Genomic DNA, 22,491 nt, shown 5'->3' on the forward strand with positions numbered 1-22,491 from the left:
CTTCATAAAATCTAAATTAATGAAGAATACAAAAATTCACCCCACATTCAACACATCGTGTTGTGCCAGAAAAGACAATCTTTGCAGACCAAATTAGTTTTTGGTACCTAACCTGATGATTGATTTCCAGGTCTTTTGCTGCCAAGTGGACACTCAAGGAACTGCATTTTTTTGCACTTCTGCAATGGCATTATTTTCATTTCATGTTCACTTGGCTGAAACTAATGCTTTCTCCTAACCCTAATTTATAGGGTTCAAAGTTCTAAGGAATGTGGCTGGAGTCAGAAACTTGGGAGAGAGGGAGTGGGGAATGACATGCAGGAAAGGAGCCACAGGTCGGAGTCAAACCCAGGATGCCTGCTTGAAGGACTATAGCCCTCATGCATGGGGCGCATGCTCTAGCCACTAGGCTACCAGTACCACCCTGTTATAAGTATTTGTCATGAAAAAAAAATCATAGCCTGTGAGTAACTCAGCTTAGTACATCTCCATTCAACATCATTTTTGTCTGTCCTGTGTTAAACACTGCCTGTATGTATAAAGTCTAATGAAAACACATTTTTCATCCAATTTCTTCGTTTACCTGAACAGACTGACATGCAAGTTTAAAAAAATAAAATAAAAACAAACATGAAAACGCAGCTCAACTTTGTAAAAAATAAAACCCCAACAACGTCAGAGCCTTATAAAATATAACTTAAGCACAAAAAGAAATCATGTGTAGACAGCATTCAAGCCCCAAATCCTACATTTTATTTTAAATTGTCAAAATGAAAAATTCACAGTATAATCTCCACAAGAGTTTCCTGCAAGAGATGATGAATTTTAAGAAAGCACCCAACATTTCTGCTTTAAAAATGAATAAACACTTGATTCCAAATTATTTTTTGTACAACAAAGTGTTTCAATCAGACACACAGAAAAAGAAATACACACCAAACAGATCACAACACTTTCCAAACTTTAAATACATTAAGAATACCAGAGGTCATTGCTTAAATAAACTCTACAAAAATATCTGTTGTAACGTATTTACATCGACTGTAGCTTCTAGAGATAGTGTGTTAATGTTGTCTTACTCATGATTTCATCGACAGCGGCTGACATGAGTAGACGTTGGTGCTTTGAGAACACGAGTCGCCACGCTCTCACTCTGAACTCAAACACATGGGAGTAGAAATTGATAACTTGAATTATAGTAGAGGAAAGCAGAACAGATCGGCCTCGAGAAGCATTGCACTGAGTTCACAAAAACATGAGCATGTCATATTCTTGCTCGTGTTATTATGAAAAGAAATGTTCGTGTGAATTATTATTATTGTTTTTAAACCTGAGATCTACCGTAAAATAAAAATATGTATGAAAAAATACACGTCTGACAATCTAAAATGTTGGCTGTGTCCTATACACCGACGCAACCAGTATAAAATGCTGAGTCATGCCCCCGTCATAACAGTAATTGTCACCATCACCTACTGCATGCCACCTGACACAATACACAATGATTGGGGGGTGAATAACAAATTGTAAGCTCCGCTTCTCTGCGCAAGGCGTGCTGGAATACAAAGCTATGTGGACCAGGCAGGCAGCGCCACTTGTTACCATCTTTTCTCCCTCATGAGGTCAGAATGGTGCATTTGAAAAAAAAAGGGTGGTACACTGTTGAGTAAATAAACCTGGTGTAGTGCGGGTTTGATGGCAAAGAAAACAAGTGGCCAGAGGAGGTGGAGAAGAAAGACTCGCCGGCTGTATGGTCTGTACTTCACAACGATGAACGTTACCATAAACTGTCAGCTTAACTAGCGCACGATACAGGTAGCTAGCAGGAGTACACACTCCCCATGGTGAAGACAGATGGTACTAACAGGGCTGAACAGCTGCACAGAAACTGCATGTTGTTGACTGATGAACAAACAGGAAGACAGTTGAAACCAAAGTCCAGAGTCTCATAAACCAGTGAGACTTTCCAGTAGTTTGATTTTTGACTGATGGGTAGAAGAAAAAAACAGTCTTCATCTTGTGCCGGATCCAAGTCTGTCCACTAAAGTTTTTTTTTTTGTTACAGACAGGCACGGATTGTCATCAAGAGTTTGACAACATTACAGAAAGGATCCTGTTACCTTGATGTTATCTTACATCACACAGGAGTTGCTCATCTACTGCTTCCTCAATCCTTTCTTTCATTTGTACCATTGTGTGATTTTAGAGTTTTAAATACTAATTTATATAAGACAGAAGACCATCGATGTGTAATTTTCAACTGAAGCCGTCCCTAAACTTTGTTCACACAAATGTGTTTAAAATACGTTCCAGGGTTTGAAAATGTTGGAATTAATTATAGTAAACATAACCTTATTGATACCAGTTACGATACCATGGCAACAAAAATGGAAGTCCTAGACACCCAATATTAGGTCATTTCTTGTTTTTGCAGCACACTGAGGAAGCTGATAGGGAATGTCCTGATTTTTACACACAAACCTTCATCTCTCATCGTTATTTTAATTATCAATAGTATTGAAACGTACTGAAGCTTTGAGAGAGAGAGAGAGAGAGAGAGAGAGAGAGAGAGAGAGAGAGAGAGAGAGAGAGAGAGAGAGAGAGAGAGAGAGAGAGAGAGAGAGAGAGAGATCTAAACTGCACACATACATTGGAAATGTTGCCAATGATTTTGTGCAATGTAGACAGTTCTCTCTCTCTCTTTTGTTCGCAGCAGCCCAGGTTAAACGTGTGACTAAAGATCAGCAGTTTTGTGATACTATTGATTATTAAAACAACAGAGATCGTATTGTTTTAAAGCACTTGGCATAGAAATGCAATGAATATTCTGACACATTTAATTTGAGTAAATCCAATCCAGTGTGTTTAGTGTGAGAAACACACCCTGACTTTGTCCGAGCACCCTGCAGCAGTCCTTAACTTCACATTTCAATCCACTTTACGGTTTATAAAAAAAAGAAAACAGAGGTCTGCTGACATGATCTGCTCATGCTCATGCAGGGCAGACTCCTAACTAGTTGGCACTGTGCACATCATAAGTGCTTTTTTTTGGCTATTTAATGATTCATATTCAATCAATAGAACAAAGTCAGGGAGTTGTTTTACTATATGATCCAACCCAGCAAGGAGAACATGCACATTTTCTTGGTAACCACAGTAACAATGCTTTCTCCACTGAATTGAGGTTTTCCTTTTTTCCTGACAACAACCGTTGGAAATGTTCACATGAGGTGGACTTCTTTGACTCCTTAAGCACCTGTTCTGAGATCAGAAGGCTCAAATGAGGATCATGAGAACTGTTGAATGTGTTGTACTGGATGAACAAAGTGGACTTGAGCTCATGGACGTCTCCTCCACACGAGGAGCAGGGTTATTGCATAGTCTTTAAATATGACAGCACAGAGTTTTTTAGTCCGCCTCTCCTCTCCTCGTTCACACATTGTCAAACTTGTGTTTTAAGTAGTCTTTCATGACCTTCGCAATCGGTAGCTCCTCCAGGAATTTCAAGCTCTGAAGGCCGATGCAGTGGCGGATTTTTATTCGACACATGTCTTGTAGAGTCCGAGGTTGTCCTGAAAGAGGAACAGAAAGATGTTTTACACAGAGGAAAAGGAACGTTTGTTAAATGATTTATGATCATTGAGGATGAGCTATATTTGTGTCTCTGATGAAAGAAGGCAAGAAATAGACTTTTATCTGGATGGTCAAAGTGTTGACTACTTGGGTAATGTTTCACTTCTTTTGTCCTTCAGGTAGTGGTCAAACCGCCTCAGATGTTGTAAAAACAATCAAATTAAATCCAAATGTTTCTTTTTTCAGTTACTCTACCAGTTGAGGTGGCTAAGAGACCAACGTTGATAATTTCCGTTGCTGGTAAAAAAAACAACAACGAAGTTGACAAATCCAGACAAAGTATAAAAGGTGTGAAGTGAAGCTTCATTCAGACACCGTGTGTTCACCATACTGCCTCTAATACACACAGACCTCAGAGTCAACATTTTTTATTTTGAGATCATTCAATTTAAAAGAATGTATAAAGAAAAGGTTCTGGGAAATTGTGAATGTATTGAGTTAATCTAACTGATTGTATATTGTTGATCTATTTTTTGTTTTGTGAAAGAAAGAGAAAACAACAGGTTAGCCATCTTATTCTGTTAAACAGTATCTTGTGTTATTAGGAAAGGGGCAGGTATTATAAGTTTTATTCTTCCAGCTCCTGTTTGCTCATGAACAGTGAATGAAATGACCAGTAGAAGTGTGGAAATATTCAATCGATTCATGTCAAAATCACAATTAATTATTTCTAAGATTCAGAATCTATTTGAAATGTTTCACAATCTATTTGTCAAAACGTAGTTTCTTACGTTGAATTTTCACCAGCAGCCAGTTTAAGCTCGCCTTTGGTAATCTACTCAATGCAACAACGCTGAAGAGAGTTAGACGCTCCTGGGTCGTCAGTCGTTTGGCAAACATGAGCAAGCGCTCAGTGTCTGTAATGTATGACTGTGTCTGCCATGTTTATGTACTGCCTGTACTGTCTGTGGTGCAACAAGGACTTCAGTCCGTCCCATTTCCATTAAAAGGCAACCATTAGAGCACACTTTAGATTCTGCAATCTCAGAGGTAAGAGGGATTTTTAAATTGAGTTGTGTCAAGAGATACTGAAAGATTCCCACCCCTAATTACGACGTCTGTTTGACCAACATCACTGATGATGCATGTGTAAAACGTCACAATACCAGTGTAAACTTTGAAACGCATACAGTACAGACGATATAGATACCTGATTTGATACCACAGCAACAACAATGAAAAAAAAGTCCTAGACACTCAATATTTGGTAATGAATTTATTTGAATTATAAACTGTGCTCTCACCTCCTCTGACCTCCGTCTGTTTAAGAAACACAAGTTACTTTTGAGTCATTGAGACACCAAACGGACCTGAGGAACACCACAATTTGCCACCTTATGAATCTGAATTGACAATCACTGCTCTCTTACTATCTCTCTCTTCCTCTCTCTTGGGAACTTGTGCTTAAAAATATCACTGAAGATCTGTAGCTTTTTTAAAAGCTTCTGTACGTTTCGATTCTACTGATCATTAAAAATACAGAAATTGCATGACAAGTATGAATTCTCCAATTCACTTAGCAGACGCTTTTATCCAAAGCGACGTACATCAGAGAGTAAGTACAACACAAGCAAGGATCTAGAAAAAAATGGAACAATGTCAGTAAGAGCAAACGATCAGCTTTGAGTCTGATTGGACTCACAGGTGCTGACAGGAAGTGACCAGAGGCAAAGCACAACATTGATGGCAGTTCTTGATAATCAGTATAGAAACCATCTTATAAGTCATCGTTATCAAACAAAAACCATCGTCATTACCATCATCATCATCAATAATATGGAGACTATCATCATTAAGTTAGTAGGTATTCATGAAAGAGCTGGGTCTTTAGCTTTTTCTTAAAGGTGCAGAGGGACTCTGCAGATCCAATGGAGTTTGGAAGTTCATTCCACCAGCGGGGGGCGACAGAGGAGAAGAGTCTAGTCAGAGACTTTGGACCCTGCTGTGAAGGTTGGATCAGATGCCTTTCATTGGCAGAGTGTAATGGGTGGGAGGGAGTGTAGACCTAGATCAGAGAGTTAAAGTAAGGAGGAGACGTTTTTGTGTCTGTTTTGTAAGCAAGCAGCAGAGTTTTAAATTTGATGCGAGCAGTAACTGGGAGCCAATGTAAGGAGATGAACAGCGGAGTGACATGTGCCCTTTTAGGAAGGTTGAAGACCATTTTGTATCATTTGCAGAGGTTTGATAGTGCATGTAGGAAGATCTGCCAGTAGAGAGTTGAAATAGTCGATGTGTGATATCACAAGAGTCTGTACCAGGAGCTGTGTAGCGTGTTCTGACAGGTAAGGTCTGATCTTCCTAGAATTTGTTTTTAGAGAAAATGTCAGCTGATCAGTGAACTGATAATGGTCTCCCCGGGATGGCAATGAAAATATAATGTATTTCACTGCTCTACCAACTCTTCTCTCTAATCTGATTGGTCCTCAATAAATCAGAATTAGGATACAAGTAAATCAAGAGTTTGTGTAGTGGTTTTACAATTCTGACTTTGGCTTCTTCTAGTGGGAACATTGTCACTGAATCTCCCAAAATTGTACATCACGTGAAGCTTCAAACTTCTTGTACAGTTTTCAAACATCTATCCACATGCAGTAAATGTTCACATCCACTGTGTTATCAGCTGGATGCAAACAGGCAGGAAGGAACAACCTTGTTTCCAGGAAGTGATGTGTGTTATCAGCCTGATGCCTCGGGCACAGACACAGAATCACCTCAACACTCTGTAGGTGGGAGGGCGGGGTTCCAGCTCAATGGACTGCATGACATTAAACTGTTAATCTGAGGCCATCCACTGACATTCACTGTACTGAGATGGAATCTCAAAACATCCTCCTACATCATGACCCAGTGGAAAACTATTCATTTAACTAACCTATTGAGGAACAGCCTACTATCAGAGATTGGCAAAGGACGAAAAAGCAAGAAAATATGAAAAAATATATATAATATTTTCTTTCAAACAGTAGCAGTAAACACCCAAAAAAACACAACAACTCTGGTTTTAAAACGTTTGTTATTAGTCATTTTACGTTTAAATTATAACAGCTGTTATAATGAAGCAAAACTAAGAGAGTGGGGGGGATTTCCTGAGGTAAGACGTCATCAGAACCAAAAACATAATGCAGCCATTTAATTACGTGCACGGAGATCGTAGTAGTCGCGTGCAGACACTTTAGCCGGTCACTGTATATAAACGTCATTCTCTTTCTATTGGCTCGAGTTGAAATCTCCGGAGTATATTCAGCCGTGTTCAGACATCTGGCCGGAGAAACTCCGGGTAAAGTCTGCGTGAAAAAAAAGACCCTAAACCAAATCTCCCAGAGTTTTTCAGGAGATTTCTGTATGTGTGAAAAAGGTTCAAATAAAAGCAGGAGAAAGGACAGATGTGTGTGTTCTGCCAGACAGACAGCAAGAGGAGCAGAGGAGTGTGTGTGAGTCAGTGAATGATAGCAACAGAGAGATGATCACCGAATGCAACAACAAGCTTTAAAAAGATTTTAGATAATCTGGACAAGCAGTGAGGGACTGAAGTCTTGATGGTTTCATAATATAAGTCACCTTTTAAAAGTAATTCAAAGTATATCAGTATTTTGTCATCAGTATAATCTTAAAGTGTGTATTTACGTGGTTGAGGAGTGAAGGAAAGCAAAACTGTTTTAAACACGTTGTGGAGTTTATATTTGTATTTTTTGTGCTGGTCCATGGCATGGTAAAGCTTCAATGTAACAAAGCCTCTCGACATTTAGTTTGTCATTTAGTTTTTTCAAGTAATTATGTAGAATTTATTTTATTTTACAGCTAAGGGATGTTCATGCAACTACGGTGTCTGTGTTCTGTTTTTGAATAAAGTTATGGAAAAAAAAAAAAAAATCTCTAGATGAATTGATTATTAAAATAATCATAAATTAAAGACCTACTGTACATTCAAATAGAGACCTCTCGCTCTCTGATCCCCTGCAGAGCACATAGACGCCACTCAAAGCATCAAACAAGTCTTATCTCGAGACGCTTTACAAAAAGCAGGTAAAATATCTTACTTAATGCTATATTACAAAGACCCTGCTTAATCTATCATGAGCGTAGCAACATTTAGAAAATGTTACAGTGGCAAGAAAAACTTTGTGTTTTATCAGAGTGTGTGTGAGAGCATCTGCAGTTCATCCACTAGTTTGTCGATCTCTGATGGCGACCCTTACAGATAAAAAAAAAGATCAAATGTAAAAATAGTCGTAAAAAACACCGGGGCGGCCTTAAATATACCTGAGTGAGAGGCACACCCAGGTATAGTCTATAGTTGGCCAACACTTTTATACAATTTAAATCCATATAACTCTGTAGGAAACAAAATCCTGATTAATAAAAACACTTTGTTGGTGTGTTTTGTGCATCACTGAAGAAAAGAAAATTCAAGTGTCTAGAGAGAAAAGAGAAGCTCAAATCAATCTCTTCACAGACAATGATTCCTCTGCAGCCTCTAAACTGTCCAGTCAACATGAATTAATTGTCCCATTATCCATCACTCTTATCCTGTTCAGGGTCATGGGGGGATAGGAAAATAATATTTTAACTGTCTTAGTAGATTCCCCCACTACTCCCTGCATTAGGTTTACTCGCCTACCAGGTCCAGGATAAAACAGAGAGGTAGGTCCTGTTTCAGTGTGTGACATGAGAAAAAGCTGCAGGGAGCAGCACTGACGTGTGCAGCTGTTGAAAAGAGCTGGGTGCCTGTCACTCGGTATGGGACAAGCCTTTCATGGTGTATGAGTTAATCCAGGAGCAGAGGTGTAATCAATAAGGCAGCAGATATGTGATCTGTCTGAGGGTTTGGAGTCTCTGAAAGGCCTTGTCAGAATCAGAGAACAGCCCTTTGATATCTTTGATATCAAAGTTGAGGGGGCAGGAGGAATGCAGCCATTGTTCCCTGTAAATCAGAATGCTTCAGGTAATGTGCTCTCCTGTTCATCCTACCTGGGATTGTTCTGCGGCTGAACACTGTTCATTATGACCTCGTGTTTCTCTCTTTACATGTCTCACTTTTTTCCCTCCTCTCAGATTACAATAAAAAACCTCTGTCACTTTTTGCATTAAATGGGAATCAACCCCACCCATCCCTCACATTTCTTTTCATGCTGATTACTCATACTGAACAAGCCGGTAACGTGGGCTCATATTCTGGCTTCAAATCATAGTGTTCATTTTCAAAGTAAAGGAGTAAATTCTGGTGTTTATAATTCATCATTTTCTAAATGTTCAGGTTGAAATGACTGCGCCCAGTGAGCCTGTTTAAAAGCTGTTTAAGAAGTATCTGTGGACATCACTGAAAGATGTTTTAAACAGGTTCAAACATGACTGTGTTTTCTACGACTATTTGAAGACTTGGATTAAACGTCTTTTTCACCGGGACATCTGTCACAAGATTTAGCACACATTCACACATTGTGATGAATCTCATACTTACAACTGCTAAAATGATTGTGAAAGTGAGCAGTGTATCACAGTCATCATCTGAAATAACGCACGCAGAAGTTCACCTGGTTTTGGCCTTCATTCAAGTCCAATACTCTCTGCCGTCAACTACAAACATTTCTACTAAACTGTCCTCCTCGTGTCAGGTACAAAATATTCACGTCAGCACCCAGGGGTGTTTCTGTCTAGTAGTCAGAGCTGTATAGTTTAAGTACTTGCACATGCCTCTGATGTTGAAAAGTGAAGGGTTATGTTGTTTTGAATTACTAAAAATTGCAGGCAAACTTGTGTCTAAATTGCACAAATACATCAGCAACGTTTAGAAAAATGTTGCCAATGTATTAGTACAATTAAGACAATGGTCTCTCTCTTTCTCTCAGCTTGGGTTAAAATATGACTGAAATTCTGATTTGTTCTTTTTTAAATACTATTAATAATCAAAATTATAGAGATATTAACATTTTAAAACACAAGGTATCTAAGTGTATTAAAAAGCTATTTTTATTTTAATAAAAAAAATAAAAAAATCTTCTTCCTCAACAGAAAGGACGACGTCTATAGGGAAACCTCTCTGTAATGTCGAGACACTTAAAATAAAGACGTGAGCCGGTCTGTGACAAAAACAACAACTGTCAGTGGATTATAATGCAGCTGTTTCATCACCACTCGAGAAATCTACTGGAGCATTTTGAAAACGTTCTGTACCTCTAGACTCAGCTCAAGTTAAAAACTACTGGGCATCCTTTCAAGTTTTTATGAAACATGTTATCATTTCTCTACTAAAACTGTGCAATCTATTGGACAATATTTATACATCAAAAGTGCAATCTATACATGAACCGTGCAATATCGACACAATCCATCAGTGTATATTCAGATTTGTAAATATTGTTTATATTTTCAATTACCTGCGCTTGAACATAGCTTATTACTTATACTACTTTATTATTGCTTTCACTTGGTACTTATGCTTATTATATTGTTATTACTATTTTTATTTTATATAGTGAACTTGTCTGTACTTCCTACTGATTTTTGGTGTTATGAGCAACTGAAGCAAACAAATTTAATAAAGTATTTCTGATTCTGATATCCCTTATTTTTATTGTAAACATGGTTATTATTGATGCACTTTGTTGACTTACTGTTTTTTTTTGGGTGATATCAGTGTGTTTACTGTTCTCACTCCCACAGTGGAACAGGTGTGTGTGATGATGAGTGTGAAGTTGTGACTCACTTGTGACCTCCTGCAGAAAGTCCAGACACGGCCGGCTGATCCCGGACATGCTAACAGAAACAGCTACCGGCGTCTGGCCCTCATAGTTCCTGGTGTTGATGTCGGCCCCATACATGTAGAGCATCTGGGCACACAACACGTCATCCCTGAGGGCCGACAGGTGCAGGGGTGTCTGACCGTCTTCAAGGCGTCCCAGGTTAGTGTCCGCTCCCCTCTGCAGAAACATGCGGCAGTACGAGTGGTTGCCTTTGATGACGGCGTATCGCAGCAGGAAGCCGTTTTGAATGTCAATGTTGGCGCTGTGGTCCAGCAGGATCCGCACGCAGCTGGAGCGCTCGCGGATGATGGCCAACTGCAGCGGCGTGGTGCCTTTGTCGCTCAGCGGGTCCACCTCGGCCCTGAACTCGAGGAGGAGGCGCACAAACGAGTCTCTGCCGTAGTGGGCGGCCACGTGCAGCGGCGTCCAGCCGTCATTGCTCTTTGCGTTTATAATGTCACTGCGAAACTCCGATTCCAGCATCAGTCGAGCGATGCGTGCTCTTCCGTGCATGGCAGCGTAGTGGAGAGCTGTGAAGCCTCCGATGAAGTCTTTCACTGTGGGGTCGGCTGCACACAGAGGGGGCAGAGAGGGGGGTTCAGAGAACAGTCAGATACTGCAGGAGATGATCGCACAGATTGTGATAAATAATCATCAACTCTACAGTCCACTTTCTATTTCTTCTGCCACAAAGATCCTCCTCTCTGCTGGTGATGGATTTTTTTAACATGTGAAGGTTTCATAAAGATCCTGATTAATCCACACTAAAGAGCACACCAGCACATTTTCAATTCTGACATGATTCTACAACATAAGGAGGTGTTGTGTTTCTTAAGATGCATACTACAAAAGAGTTCAGACCACACATTTTCATTATTAATTACATCTTTAAAAAGTATGACTTTTCTTTATTTTACAGAGCATCAAGGTATTTTGAAATTAATCAATACACTAAAACTTCATGAGGGATGTATTGGGATACATTTAATGATTAATTTCAGTGATTGTTTGCAGTTCTTAGAAGCAGATCTGTACATTTTCCCCCGCACACACATTAAACAGCAGCTGTTAGTACGTTAGGGTTGTTTTAAACATAGAGCTGGTTCTAGTAAAAGATTAAAGAAATTCATACTAGTTTGTTACCAGGGCAACAAAAACAAACAACCCAATTTATAAGAGCAGTCGAACGTCACTTCCGGCTCGCCAGAGTGACCATGCCCCCGTTTGGGTAAAAACAAGCCCTGAGAATGTATCGGCGGTAGATTAGAAAACACTGGTAGCTGTGAGATTAAATGCGATTGTAAAGCTTTTTGTACTTCAAACTATTTTAAAAATACAATTTAGTATCGGGACAAAGGAGGGTAAAAGAAGAGCTGTGTGTGTTTGGACCGAAACTAGAGAGTATTAAAGTGGTAAATTGTGGGACCGCTGTCATGTTCCTGCTAGCTTTAAAGCAGAAGAGGAGTCTGTTAACAGATTCTTTAAACCTTTCATTCACTAACGTATTAACAACACTTCAACTGTCACGTCACATAAATATGTTGGTGAAAATGTCTCTAAACGAAGGAACACTACACCAAATCCTCTTACTGAAAAATAAATGTCAAAATAAAAAGTTTGCTAGCTCGATATAACACCTCGTCTCGCCCCACTCGTCATTATTTACACTCACTATGAATACAAAAGGTTTTAATGTCATCCAGGTGACTTTACATGTTATTCTTTTCTAAATCAGCTGATAACTCAGAGCTTATGTAAACGTCTGTAACCTCTCCATTACAGCTATGAACACTGTTAGAAACTATTACAAATAAATATTTAAAAATAAAGATCCCTCTCAGGTAACACGGTTAATAATTACTCATCAGGTGTTTAAAGTCAGTTTATGACTCCTCTGATGACTCGTTTGAGCAGTTTGACGGAGAGAGATTGAACAGACACTCACGTACACGGTTCATCACCGTTATGATGCCGATCTCTGTTCAGAAATGTCATATTTTAAATGTTTACATCACTGGTCATCAGATTTAGGCTCATACTTGCAGTTTTAAAGTACGGTTTTATTTTTTTAAGACTTTAAATCGGTAAAGACCCCAACTTTTCCATTAACGGCCATTCATTCAGATGGAATGATTTCACTCAGAAAGGGGCGTGGCCAGCATCGTTTGGGCAAAGTACCCAGATGGGATGCTCTCATGAATATTGCATAATTTCTTGTGTTTAAATACTGAAAATTGTGAGTAAACTTTCCATGAAATCATGAGACCTTTGCAAATCATTCAGTGTGAAACCATTTGTAGCCATTAAAATAGGACAAATCGCTGACCTGCACTCCAAACATGAAAAACACTCTGCTTGTATTTTAAATCCAGATTTTAGAAAAAAAGAACGGGCTTACATTTAAAAACATTTTCCATATTCTTCTTTTTTTCAACACTTATTGAGACCAACAAATAAATAAAATCCAATTTCATACATGTATAGAATGCAGATAATTCTGAGTCTGATATATATTTTTTTTTACAAACACAATTTGTTTGAATCCGTTCTCTGACTCTACATGTTTGTTCAACACTTTGAAGTCTTTCTGCTCCCATGGATTTGAATCCTCCTGTATTATAAGGCCCTCTAGTGTTTGTACAGCATAATAAAAAAGAGACAGAGTGTGTGTGTGTGTGTGTGTGTGTGTGTCAGTGTGTCTGACCTCCATGCTCCAGAAAGACTCGCACACATCTCTCCTTCCCTTTGGCAGCAGAGAAGTGAAGCAGCGTCCAGCCGTTGGCGTCTCGGATCTTCGGCGAGTATCCTTGCTCCAGCATCCTCCGGACGGTGTAGACGTCCCCCGCTGCCACGGCAGCCTGAATCTGCAGCTCCTCATGAAGCTCAGGGTTCCTTCTGCATTGATGGTTCAGCATCCTTTCACATTGGGGGGAGAGAGAATGTTTACTTGTGCTGAACATCAGGGGGGGGGGGATTTCTGCTGAAATAGAACTTCTGATTCTACCTTTCAAAATACTACAAGTTTCAGACTTTCCTTGAGTCCTATGCACACCTGGCAGACAGTTACCCTGCACAACAAGACGGTGAACTCCTGCATATTGTCGGCACTACAATTCTACAATTCACTTAGCAGATGCTTTTATCCAAAGCGACGTACATCAGAGAGTAAGTACAACACAAGCAAGGATCTAGAAAAAAGGGAACAATGTCAGTAAGAGCAAACGATCAGCTTTGAGTCTGATTGGACACACAGGTGCTGACAGGAAGTGACCAGAGGCAAAGCACAACATTGAGGGCAGTTCTTGAGAGCTCTAATCAGTATAGAAACCATCTTATAAGTCGTCGTTATCAAACAAAAACCATCGTCACAACCATCATCATCATCATCATCAATAATATGGAGACTGAAAGGAACTGAAGCTGAGTTCATAATGTCAACAAAATTTGGGATGATACATTTTTTTCCTGTCAAATTAGTAATAAAACTTAAATGATAAACATACCAATTACCAGTATGTTAAAATCAATGTTCACAATGCCATGACGAATAAAGTAGAGACTAAATAACTGGCAACCTGTGGAGACATTATTCTCATATTTATTATCCCAACAGAAGACTGAGGGGTGAATGCACTACAGAATGAGCAAGCTGGAGCTAAATGCCACATGAAAGGTGCATCATTTGCTCCCGCTGTCTGCTCCGTGTCAAGTTTACAACAAGAACATAAACAGGAATGATTTGAAGGTGTAAACACACCCATAAAGAGTAGCAGCTCCGTGCTGTCAGCATTTCTTCTCTCGCTCTGCGCTCTCATCGTGGTAACGATAAGGGCTGAACGATATCGCATTTCACAATTCGTTTTGCGCATGCACAATGGTCACATCTCACAGACGCGGGGTGTCAGTCAAGTGAGCTGAAGCACATCTTTTCACTTTCAATCTTGTTTTACCAGGCAAACCCCAAACCGTCAGATTTCTTATTCCCATGACTAATGTACAACAAAAGTCTGTCTCATATCTCCATGAGTAGTCAGAGAGTGTGTGTGTCCCCTGCATGTGAAAGAGTTCAGGCTACAGGTCACACTGCTGCTGTTACACATGGCACCGGCATGTCGCTCGGAGCAGACTCTCAATCACAGACTAAACATGAGTGTATTCACAGTGCTTGTTAATTCTGTGACCACATAACGGAGTGGATGTGCTGCTGTTTGTTCACTGTAAGCAGCTACACCTGCAGAGACACGATGAGTTATGATTTAGTAATAGTCGATGACGTTTACGTGACATAGTAACAAGTTTATGAAGACACATGTAGCTCCACTTTTTCTCTCTCCATCTCTCCTCCTGCAGGATTTCAGCTTTCCAACCGTTCAGGGACTACTTTGTCTCATTTTACGTTTCATAATGCTCTAAATATTTTCAATGGGTGACAAGTCAGGACTGCAAGAAGGTCAGTTATTGGGACTCTTTCCATGGAGCCATGCAGATGTAATACATCCAGAAAAGGGGGTCGGCATTGTCTCATGAAATAAGCAAGAGCTTCCCCAAAAAAAGACAACTTCTACTAGTATTAATCATCACATTGTTTCTTTTGACATCTTTTAAAACATCTTTTGGAAGCTGAGTTGTATGAACAACATTTGAAAAAAAGGTTCATTGCATATTTTTCATGCAATGTTTACATTTTTATGTTAATTGATTTCCCATTAGTTTCTTTATTTGAATCCGAGTATGAATCGAGTAGAAGGACAGTAACGTACCTTTTGACAAGCTGCAGAGACGTGCTTCTCTTAGTCATATCGGAGCTGCACCTGTAAATATACAGCTGCACCACAGAGAGGGAAAACAGGAGGCACTCTGCGGAGAGAAACACAAAAAAAAGAAAAAGACTGACAAGGTGGAAAACTGTGAACACTCACATTTTCAAACAGCCATGATTATCAACTTTAAAGTCCATGGTTTATGTTGATTTTGAGGCCGCCTGTGGACAAAACTGTTCTTTTTTTTAAATCTCTTCCCTGATTTTGTCTCAAACACGTATTAGTCATGTTTTCTTATAAAATAATGGATCCTGCTTTCTTTTAAAAGTTAAACCTAACAACCAACATGAATATTTGCTCTGGAGTTGTTACAATAACAGAATGTAAAACCTAGAAATGATTCTAGGAAAAATAAAACATTGTCCATTTTTTTATTTATTTAGAATGTATTAAACCAGGAAAACCTCACTGAGATTTAAGAATCTCATTTACAAGAGTGTCCTGGCCAAGAGGGGCAGCAACACAATAAACAAGTTAAAGACATAAAAACCTTTAACGTAATCACAGACACAGATCGACATATCTTCAGTGACATGTTTCAATACCAAAGCATCAAAAGTACAAGTCCTGCACATACTGGGTCTTTACTTGTTTTCTAATCATAAAAATTGCAAGTAAACTCCCTGCACACAGTCTAAAGGGCAGGACGATGTTGGCAATGTTTTGGTGCTAAAAACATTTCAAAGGTTGTTGTAAAATGATAACCTGTGCAGGAGTTTACTTGATCATTCCTCTCCTACACTAATGTCTCATGGAATAGATGTGGAAAATCTTTCCCTCCTCTGTTATTAAAAGCAACATGTACACAGCTCTATTAGATACATAAAGTTAACTTTTCCATCTTTATGAGGCGCCAAAAGGACTTGGAAAATGCCAGTATGTAGATCTGTGAATTTGAATGGACCACGGCTGTTCTCTCTCTTTCTGTTGCGGCAACTTCCATCCATCCATTATCTATACCGCTACTTCCCGTTCGGGGTCATGGGGGGCTGGTGCCGATCCCAGCTGTCATTGGGCGGGAGGTGAGGTACACCCTGGACTGTTCCCCAGTCAATCACAGGTCTGACATATAGAGACAAGAAAACCAACCACACTCACATTCACACCTACAGGAAATATAGAGTCACCAACTGACATGTCTGTGTACTGTGCACATGCACGGGGGAGAACATCCAAACTCATCACAGAGAGGCTTCTGTCTGACAGGGATTCCAACCATGACCGTGCTGAATCACCAGAAGTTGCAGGAAAACTCTTGCACACCAGTCTAAATTTTACACATCATTTGGGTATATTTGCGCAATTTAGACAATGATCTCTCTCTCTTTTGCTTGAAGCAACCAGTGAGAAAAGGACTGCAGCTTCTACACACGCAGAATGAAATCAGTGCACAAGTACTGTACAGATTTGATCGTTTTCAAACACGTGGTATCAAAAAGTATGGAAGTATCAAACATTTTGACAAACCTGCCACGCAGGAAATTTATAGAAAAAGCCTGTTTTGGCTGAGTGCTTTTAATCATTGTCATCTGATAATACCCAGCAATATTGGATGGACTCAATCCTCTCCTAAGCATGTCTTATTAAACTGATATGCAAAACATTGTTCTACTTTGCTTTTTAATTACCAACATGTACACAGTGCTGTAAGACACATAATCGTAACTTTTGCATCTTTATAAGAAGCCAAAAGGACTTGAGAAATGTGAATGGACCGCTGCTTTCTGTATGTTTTGGTTAACGGTATCGATACCAATTTTGATGCCACAGTGACTTAAAAAAAAGTCTCAGACACCCAGGAGGCATACTCCTGCAAAAACGTTGTTTTTGTGCAATTTAGACAGTGTGCAGCAGTTTTTTTATATCGATGTCATGATACAACTACTTAGAATACTATTTATCATTAAAATAAAAATATTGGATCGTTTAAAAACATGTAGTATCGAAAAGTATCGAAAAGTATCAAAGTATCGACGACTTTAACAACCTTTACTCACTACGGCAGCTAAGCTGCAAAAAGGACAGATTTAAAAATACTTTTTTATCTACTGCAATTGCACTTTATAACGACTCCCCTTTAAATAAGGACAGAAGACATTTAAACTTTAGCCTGAGTTGCATATATCAAACTGTATTTTGCATACCTGACTGCTTTTTTATAACAATTCTTTATTTATTTATCATATTTTGTACTGTTATCTTTGAGTAACAGCTACTAATGCACATGGACCATGCATACCACTTTTTTATCCTGGCTATGTATTGTGGGCTCATGTTTTTTGTATGGGTGGGACATGTACGCATGTGTTGTGTTGTGTGTTTGTATGTGTATATGTGTGTTGTGTTGTGTGTTTGTATATATGTGTTGTGTTGTGTGTTTGTTTGTTTGTATGTGTTGTGTTGTGTGTTTGTATATATGTGTTGTGTTGTGTGTATGTGTTGTGTTGTGTTGTGTGTTTGTATGTATATATGTGTTGTGTTGTGTGTATATATGTGTTGTGTGTTTGTATATATGTGTTGAGTTGTGTGTTTGTATGTATGTGTTGTGTGTTTGTTTGTTTGTATGTGTTGTGTTGTGTGTTTGTATATATGTGTTGTGTTGGGTGTATGTGTTGTGTTGTGTGTTTGCATGTATATATGTGTTGTGTTGTGTGTATATATGTGTTGTGTGTTTGTATATATGTGTTGAGTTGTGTGTTTGTATGTATGTGTTGAGTTGTGTGTTTGTATATATGTGTTGTGTTGTGTGTTTGTATATATGTGTTGTGTTTGTATATATGTGTTGTGTGTTTGTATATATGTGTTGAGTTGTGTGTTTGTATGTATGTGTTGTGTTTGTATATATGTGTTGAGTTGTGTGTTTGTATATATGTGTTGTGTGTTTGTATATATGTGTTGTGTGTTTGTATATATGTGTTGAGTTGTGTGTTTGTATGTATGTGTTGTGTTGTGTGTTTGTATATATGTGTTGTGTGTTTGTATGTATATATGTGTTGTGTGTATATATGTGTTGTGTGTTTGTATATATGTGTTGAGTTGTGTGTTTGTATGTATGTGTTGTGTTGTGTGTTTGTATATATGTGTTGTGTTTGTATATGTGTTGAGTTGTGTGTTTGTATATATGTGTTGTGTTGTGTGTATGTGTTTGTATATATGTGTTGAGTTGTGTGTTTGTATATATATATGTGTTGTGTTGTGTGTATGTATATATGTGTTGTGTTGTGTTGTGTGTATATATATGTGTTGTGTTGTGTGTATATATGTGTTGTGTTGTGTGTATATATGTGTTGTGTTTGTATATATGTGTTGAGTTGTGTGTTTGTATATATGTGTTGTGTTTGTATATATGTGTTGAGTTGTGTGTTTGTATATATGTGTTGTGTTTGTATATATGTGTTGTGTTTGTATATATGTGTTTGTATGTATATATGTGTTGTGTTGTGTGTATATATATGTGTTGTGTTTGTATATATGTGTTTGTATGTATATATGTGTTGAGTTGTGTGTTTGTATATATGTGTTGTGTTTGTATATATGTGTTGAGTTGTGTGTTTGTATATATGTGTTGTGTGTTTGTATATATGTGTTGTGTGTTTGTATATATGTGTTGTGTGTTTGTATATATGTGTTGTGTTGTGTGTTTGTATATATGTGTTGTGTGTTTGTATGTATATATGTGTTGTGTGTATATATGTGTTGTGTGTTTGTATATATGTGTTGAGTTGTGTGTTTGTATGTATGTGTTGTGTTGTGTGTTTGTATATATGTGTTGTGTTTGTATATGTGTTGAGTTGTGTGTTTGTATATATGTGTTGTGTTGTGTGTATGTGTTTGTATATATGTGTTGAGTTGTGTGTTTGTATATATATATGTGTTGTGTTGTGTGTATGTATATATGTGTTGTGTTGTGTGTATATATATGTGTTGTGTTGTGTGTATATATGTGTTGTGTTGTGTGTATATATGTGTTGTGTTTGTATATATGTGTTGAGTTGTGTGTTTGTATATATGTGTTGTGTTTGTATATGTGTTGAGTTGTGTGTTTGTATATATGTGTTGTGTTTGTATATATGTGTTTGTATGTATATATGTGTTGTGTTGTGTGTATATATGTGTTGTGTTGTGTATATATATGTGTTGTGTTGTGTGTTTGTATATATGTGTTGTGTTGTGTGTTTGTATATATGTGTTGTGTTGTGTGTATGTATATATGTGTTGTGTTGTGTGTATATATATGTGTTGTGTTGTGTATATATATGTGTTGTGTTGTGTGTTTGTATATATGTGTTGTGTTGTGTGTTTGTATATATGTGTTGTGTTGTGTGTTTGTATATATGTGTTGTGTTGTGTGTTTGTATACATGTGTTGTGTTGTGTGTTTGTATATATGTGTTGTGTTTGTGTGTTGTGTTGTGTGTTTGTATGTATGTGTTGTGTGTTTGTGTTGTGTTGTGTGTTTGTATGTATGTGTTGTGTTGTGTGTTTGTGTGTATGTGTTGTGTTGTGTTGTGTGTATGTGTTGTGTTGTGTATGTATGTGTTGTGTGTTTGTATGTATGTGTTGTGTTGTGTGTATGTGTTGTGTGTATGTGTTGTGTTGTGTGTATATATGTGTTGTGTGTTTGTATATATGTGTTGTGTTGTGTGTTTGTGTGTATATATGTGTTGTGTGTATGTGTGTATGTGTTGTGTATGTGTTGTGTTGTGTGTATATATGTGTTGTGTGTTTGTATATATGTGTTGTGTTGTGTGTATATATGTGTTGTGTTGTGTGTTTGTATATATGTGTTGTGTGTTTGTGTGTATGCTGGCTGCTGGAACACTTACATTTCCCTGCTGGGATGAATAAAGTATATCTTATCTTAATATATTGGTATAATATAAACAACATAGTAAGATGAGATGATTGCTAGTACAGTAAGACGTCTCTCTTCAAAGCTTACCTGTTTAACACAGGTTTAAAAACCAGCTAACGCCCCGTTTCGACCTAATGACTGAAACCTAACCAGGTAGAAACCTGTGCAGCACATTTAACAGTAAACATCATGAGTCTTGTGTCGCTAGCTTAAACATGAAAAACAATGGACAAAAGAATGGCTGTATTTGCTAACATAATGAGAAAAAAAAACGATAACCAACAAAAAACGAACTAGCTTAGTAAGCAAACGAAAAAAAGACGTTTCACACAAGCAGGACATATTTTAAACATGACATTCCCTAAAAAAACCCTTTAATTTCAGCTAATATTACCCCAGGTTTGTAAGCTAACGCTGCTTAGCCGACAAGCTAACAAACTCAGCAGCGGTAGCTCGGTAGCTTGTGTTGACATTTTCTATTCAGTGTTAACACATGAAAGTAAATACACAGAGTATAAAGATATGAAGGTGGTTTCATGTATTTACTGACAAACAGAGCAGAAAAGAGTAAAACAAAGACTTACTGACAGACACGGTGAACTCAGCCAATCAGACGGAAGAATGAGAAGCAGTCAAAGCTGCTTCGACTCAAAGAAAACACTTAAGCTCATTAATATCTGTTCAAAAGTTCCCTACATGTCCGTCACTGTAGTGCTGGGCATCATGTCGCTGTTCAACAATCAGCTTTACCTAAAAGTCTCTGTAAGTTTGACCCCTCAGCAAAAACAATAAAACTTCCACCTCCAATCCTTCAGAATAAAAACACGGCACCTTCTTCTTCTACGGTGGAGTTTACGGCAGACATCATCAGTTACTGCCCCCTTCGGTTGCCTTAGAGAATGCAGTGACATAAAACACCCATGTTCAATTATTTAAACAATCTAAATAACATTTAAACGCCTCATTTACCAGATTTAAAAATAAATTAGCTGAATTTTCTGCACAAAAGTTTGATATAAATAATAGTAAAATAATCCCTCCATTCCCCTCGAACCCCACACAGGACTATCTCACTGGACTGTAAAATACAATATAACATACATCACAAACGTGCAATATATTTATCTGTATAGAAATTTTATACATCTATGTGAATACTTGCTGCTGTTTTTATCCTGTAGTAACGAGTAAATGCAACGAAATTTCGTTCTTATCTGCACTGTAAAGTACAAGTTTGAATGACAATAAAGAAAAGTCTAAGTCTAAGTGTAATAATACAATGCTGAGATTTGGTTAAATCATTTACAGGCTATCTTGGTTTAACAAGGAGCATGATTGATCCCAGAAACCACAAAATTAAAATACCCAATTCTCCAATCTTCCGAAATAAAAAGAAATGCATGTTATGTCATCAAGGCCCAACCATCACTTGAATTCATTAGAACAAGATTTAAATTTGAAGCAGAAACCTGTTAGGCCTATCATATCCAGCGCAAATTTAGAGACATCAGAACTGTCTTGTGTTTGTGATACAGTTCATAAACTATGGAAATATTTTCATGATTGGCTTCGATCCACTTCCAAAAAGATAACAACAATTTATTCCTTTTTTTTTTTAAATCATCAGAACGAAATGTACATAAATGTTTGCTTAACCCCTTCCAGTGTGGATTATTAAAATAAATCTATACAAATGTATAATAGTATGACCATGTCATCCTTAATTTATAATTATATCAGATGTAGGCCTATTTGTTTTTTAAATGTCCAAGTAGGCCTATTTTTTGCACAAATATAAATTCTAAAAGTTACCACATGAATTGTTAAATAATCTCTGAAATGTACAAGATTTAAAAAATGCCTTATAGCTTCATGAGTGCTTTTCTAATCTACACTTCACACTTATTTACTTTATTTATTCACTTCCCTTTTGATTTTTGGCTTTCTTGTCCCTTTTGTGTCATAGTTTTGTGTCATACTGGTCTTGTTGACTAACCTTTGTGTTGTTTACATTCGCTTAGTCTGTTACAGTATTTTTGTCAGAAGTTATCGTGCTTTGTAAATGTGTCCAAAAAAGATTAGGAGGTGAAAGTAATTGAAATTAGAACTGAGAAAGGACTTTCATATGCCGAAGCTGTTAAAAGACTGGGGAAAATTCAATTCAATTCAATTCAATTCAAAAAACTTCATATTCATAAAATATTTAAAATTGTAGTTGGATAAAAAAGACAATACAATAATGTTAAGATTTGAATTGATATAAAGCACTATATAAAAGCCAGACTGAATAAATGAGTTTTAAGACTGCGTTTAAAAATCTCGATATTCGATATTTAAGCTTTTTAAAAATCGGTAGGTGGCGGTAATGCAACACAGATGGATGCCAACCGACATTAAACACCACAGAAGAAGAAGCATTCACCAAATAGAAGGTTGTAGCTTCC

General features: G+C 37.8%; 1 protein-coding gene across 2 annotated transcripts; it reads right to left on the minus strand.

Annotated features, from left to right (window-relative positions):
- Positions 1-730: 730 nt before the first annotated feature.
- Positions 731-20,889, minus strand: asb7 (ankyrin repeat and SOCS box containing 7). Of its 2 annotated transcripts, none has more exons than XM_065953188.1 (5): positions 20,636-20,889; positions 15,134-15,230; positions 13,078-13,289; positions 10,337-10,942; positions 731-3,572 (listed from the first exon to the last, which is right to left on the minus strand). In XM_065953188.1, the coding sequence occupies exons 2-5, from the start codon at positions 15,169-15,171 to the stop codon at positions 3,433-3,435; spliced, it is 996 nt and encodes a 331-aa protein (XP_065809260.1). In that variant the 5' UTR covers positions 15,172-15,230; positions 20,636-20,889; the 3' UTR covers positions 731-3,432. The 2 variants fall into 2 exon arrangements, with proteins under 2 accessions (XP_065809260.1, XP_065809259.1); XM_065953187.1 differs by having other exon boundaries at positions 20,632-20,889.
- Positions 20,890-22,491: the final 1,602 nt, after the last annotated feature.

This window comes from Labrus bergylta, chromosome 3 (assembly GCF_963930695.1).
Source record: "Labrus bergylta chromosome 3, fLabBer1.1, whole genome shotgun sequence".
NCBI classification, from domain to species: domain Eukaryota; kingdom Metazoa; phylum Chordata; class Actinopteri; order Labriformes; family Labridae; genus Labrus; species Labrus bergylta.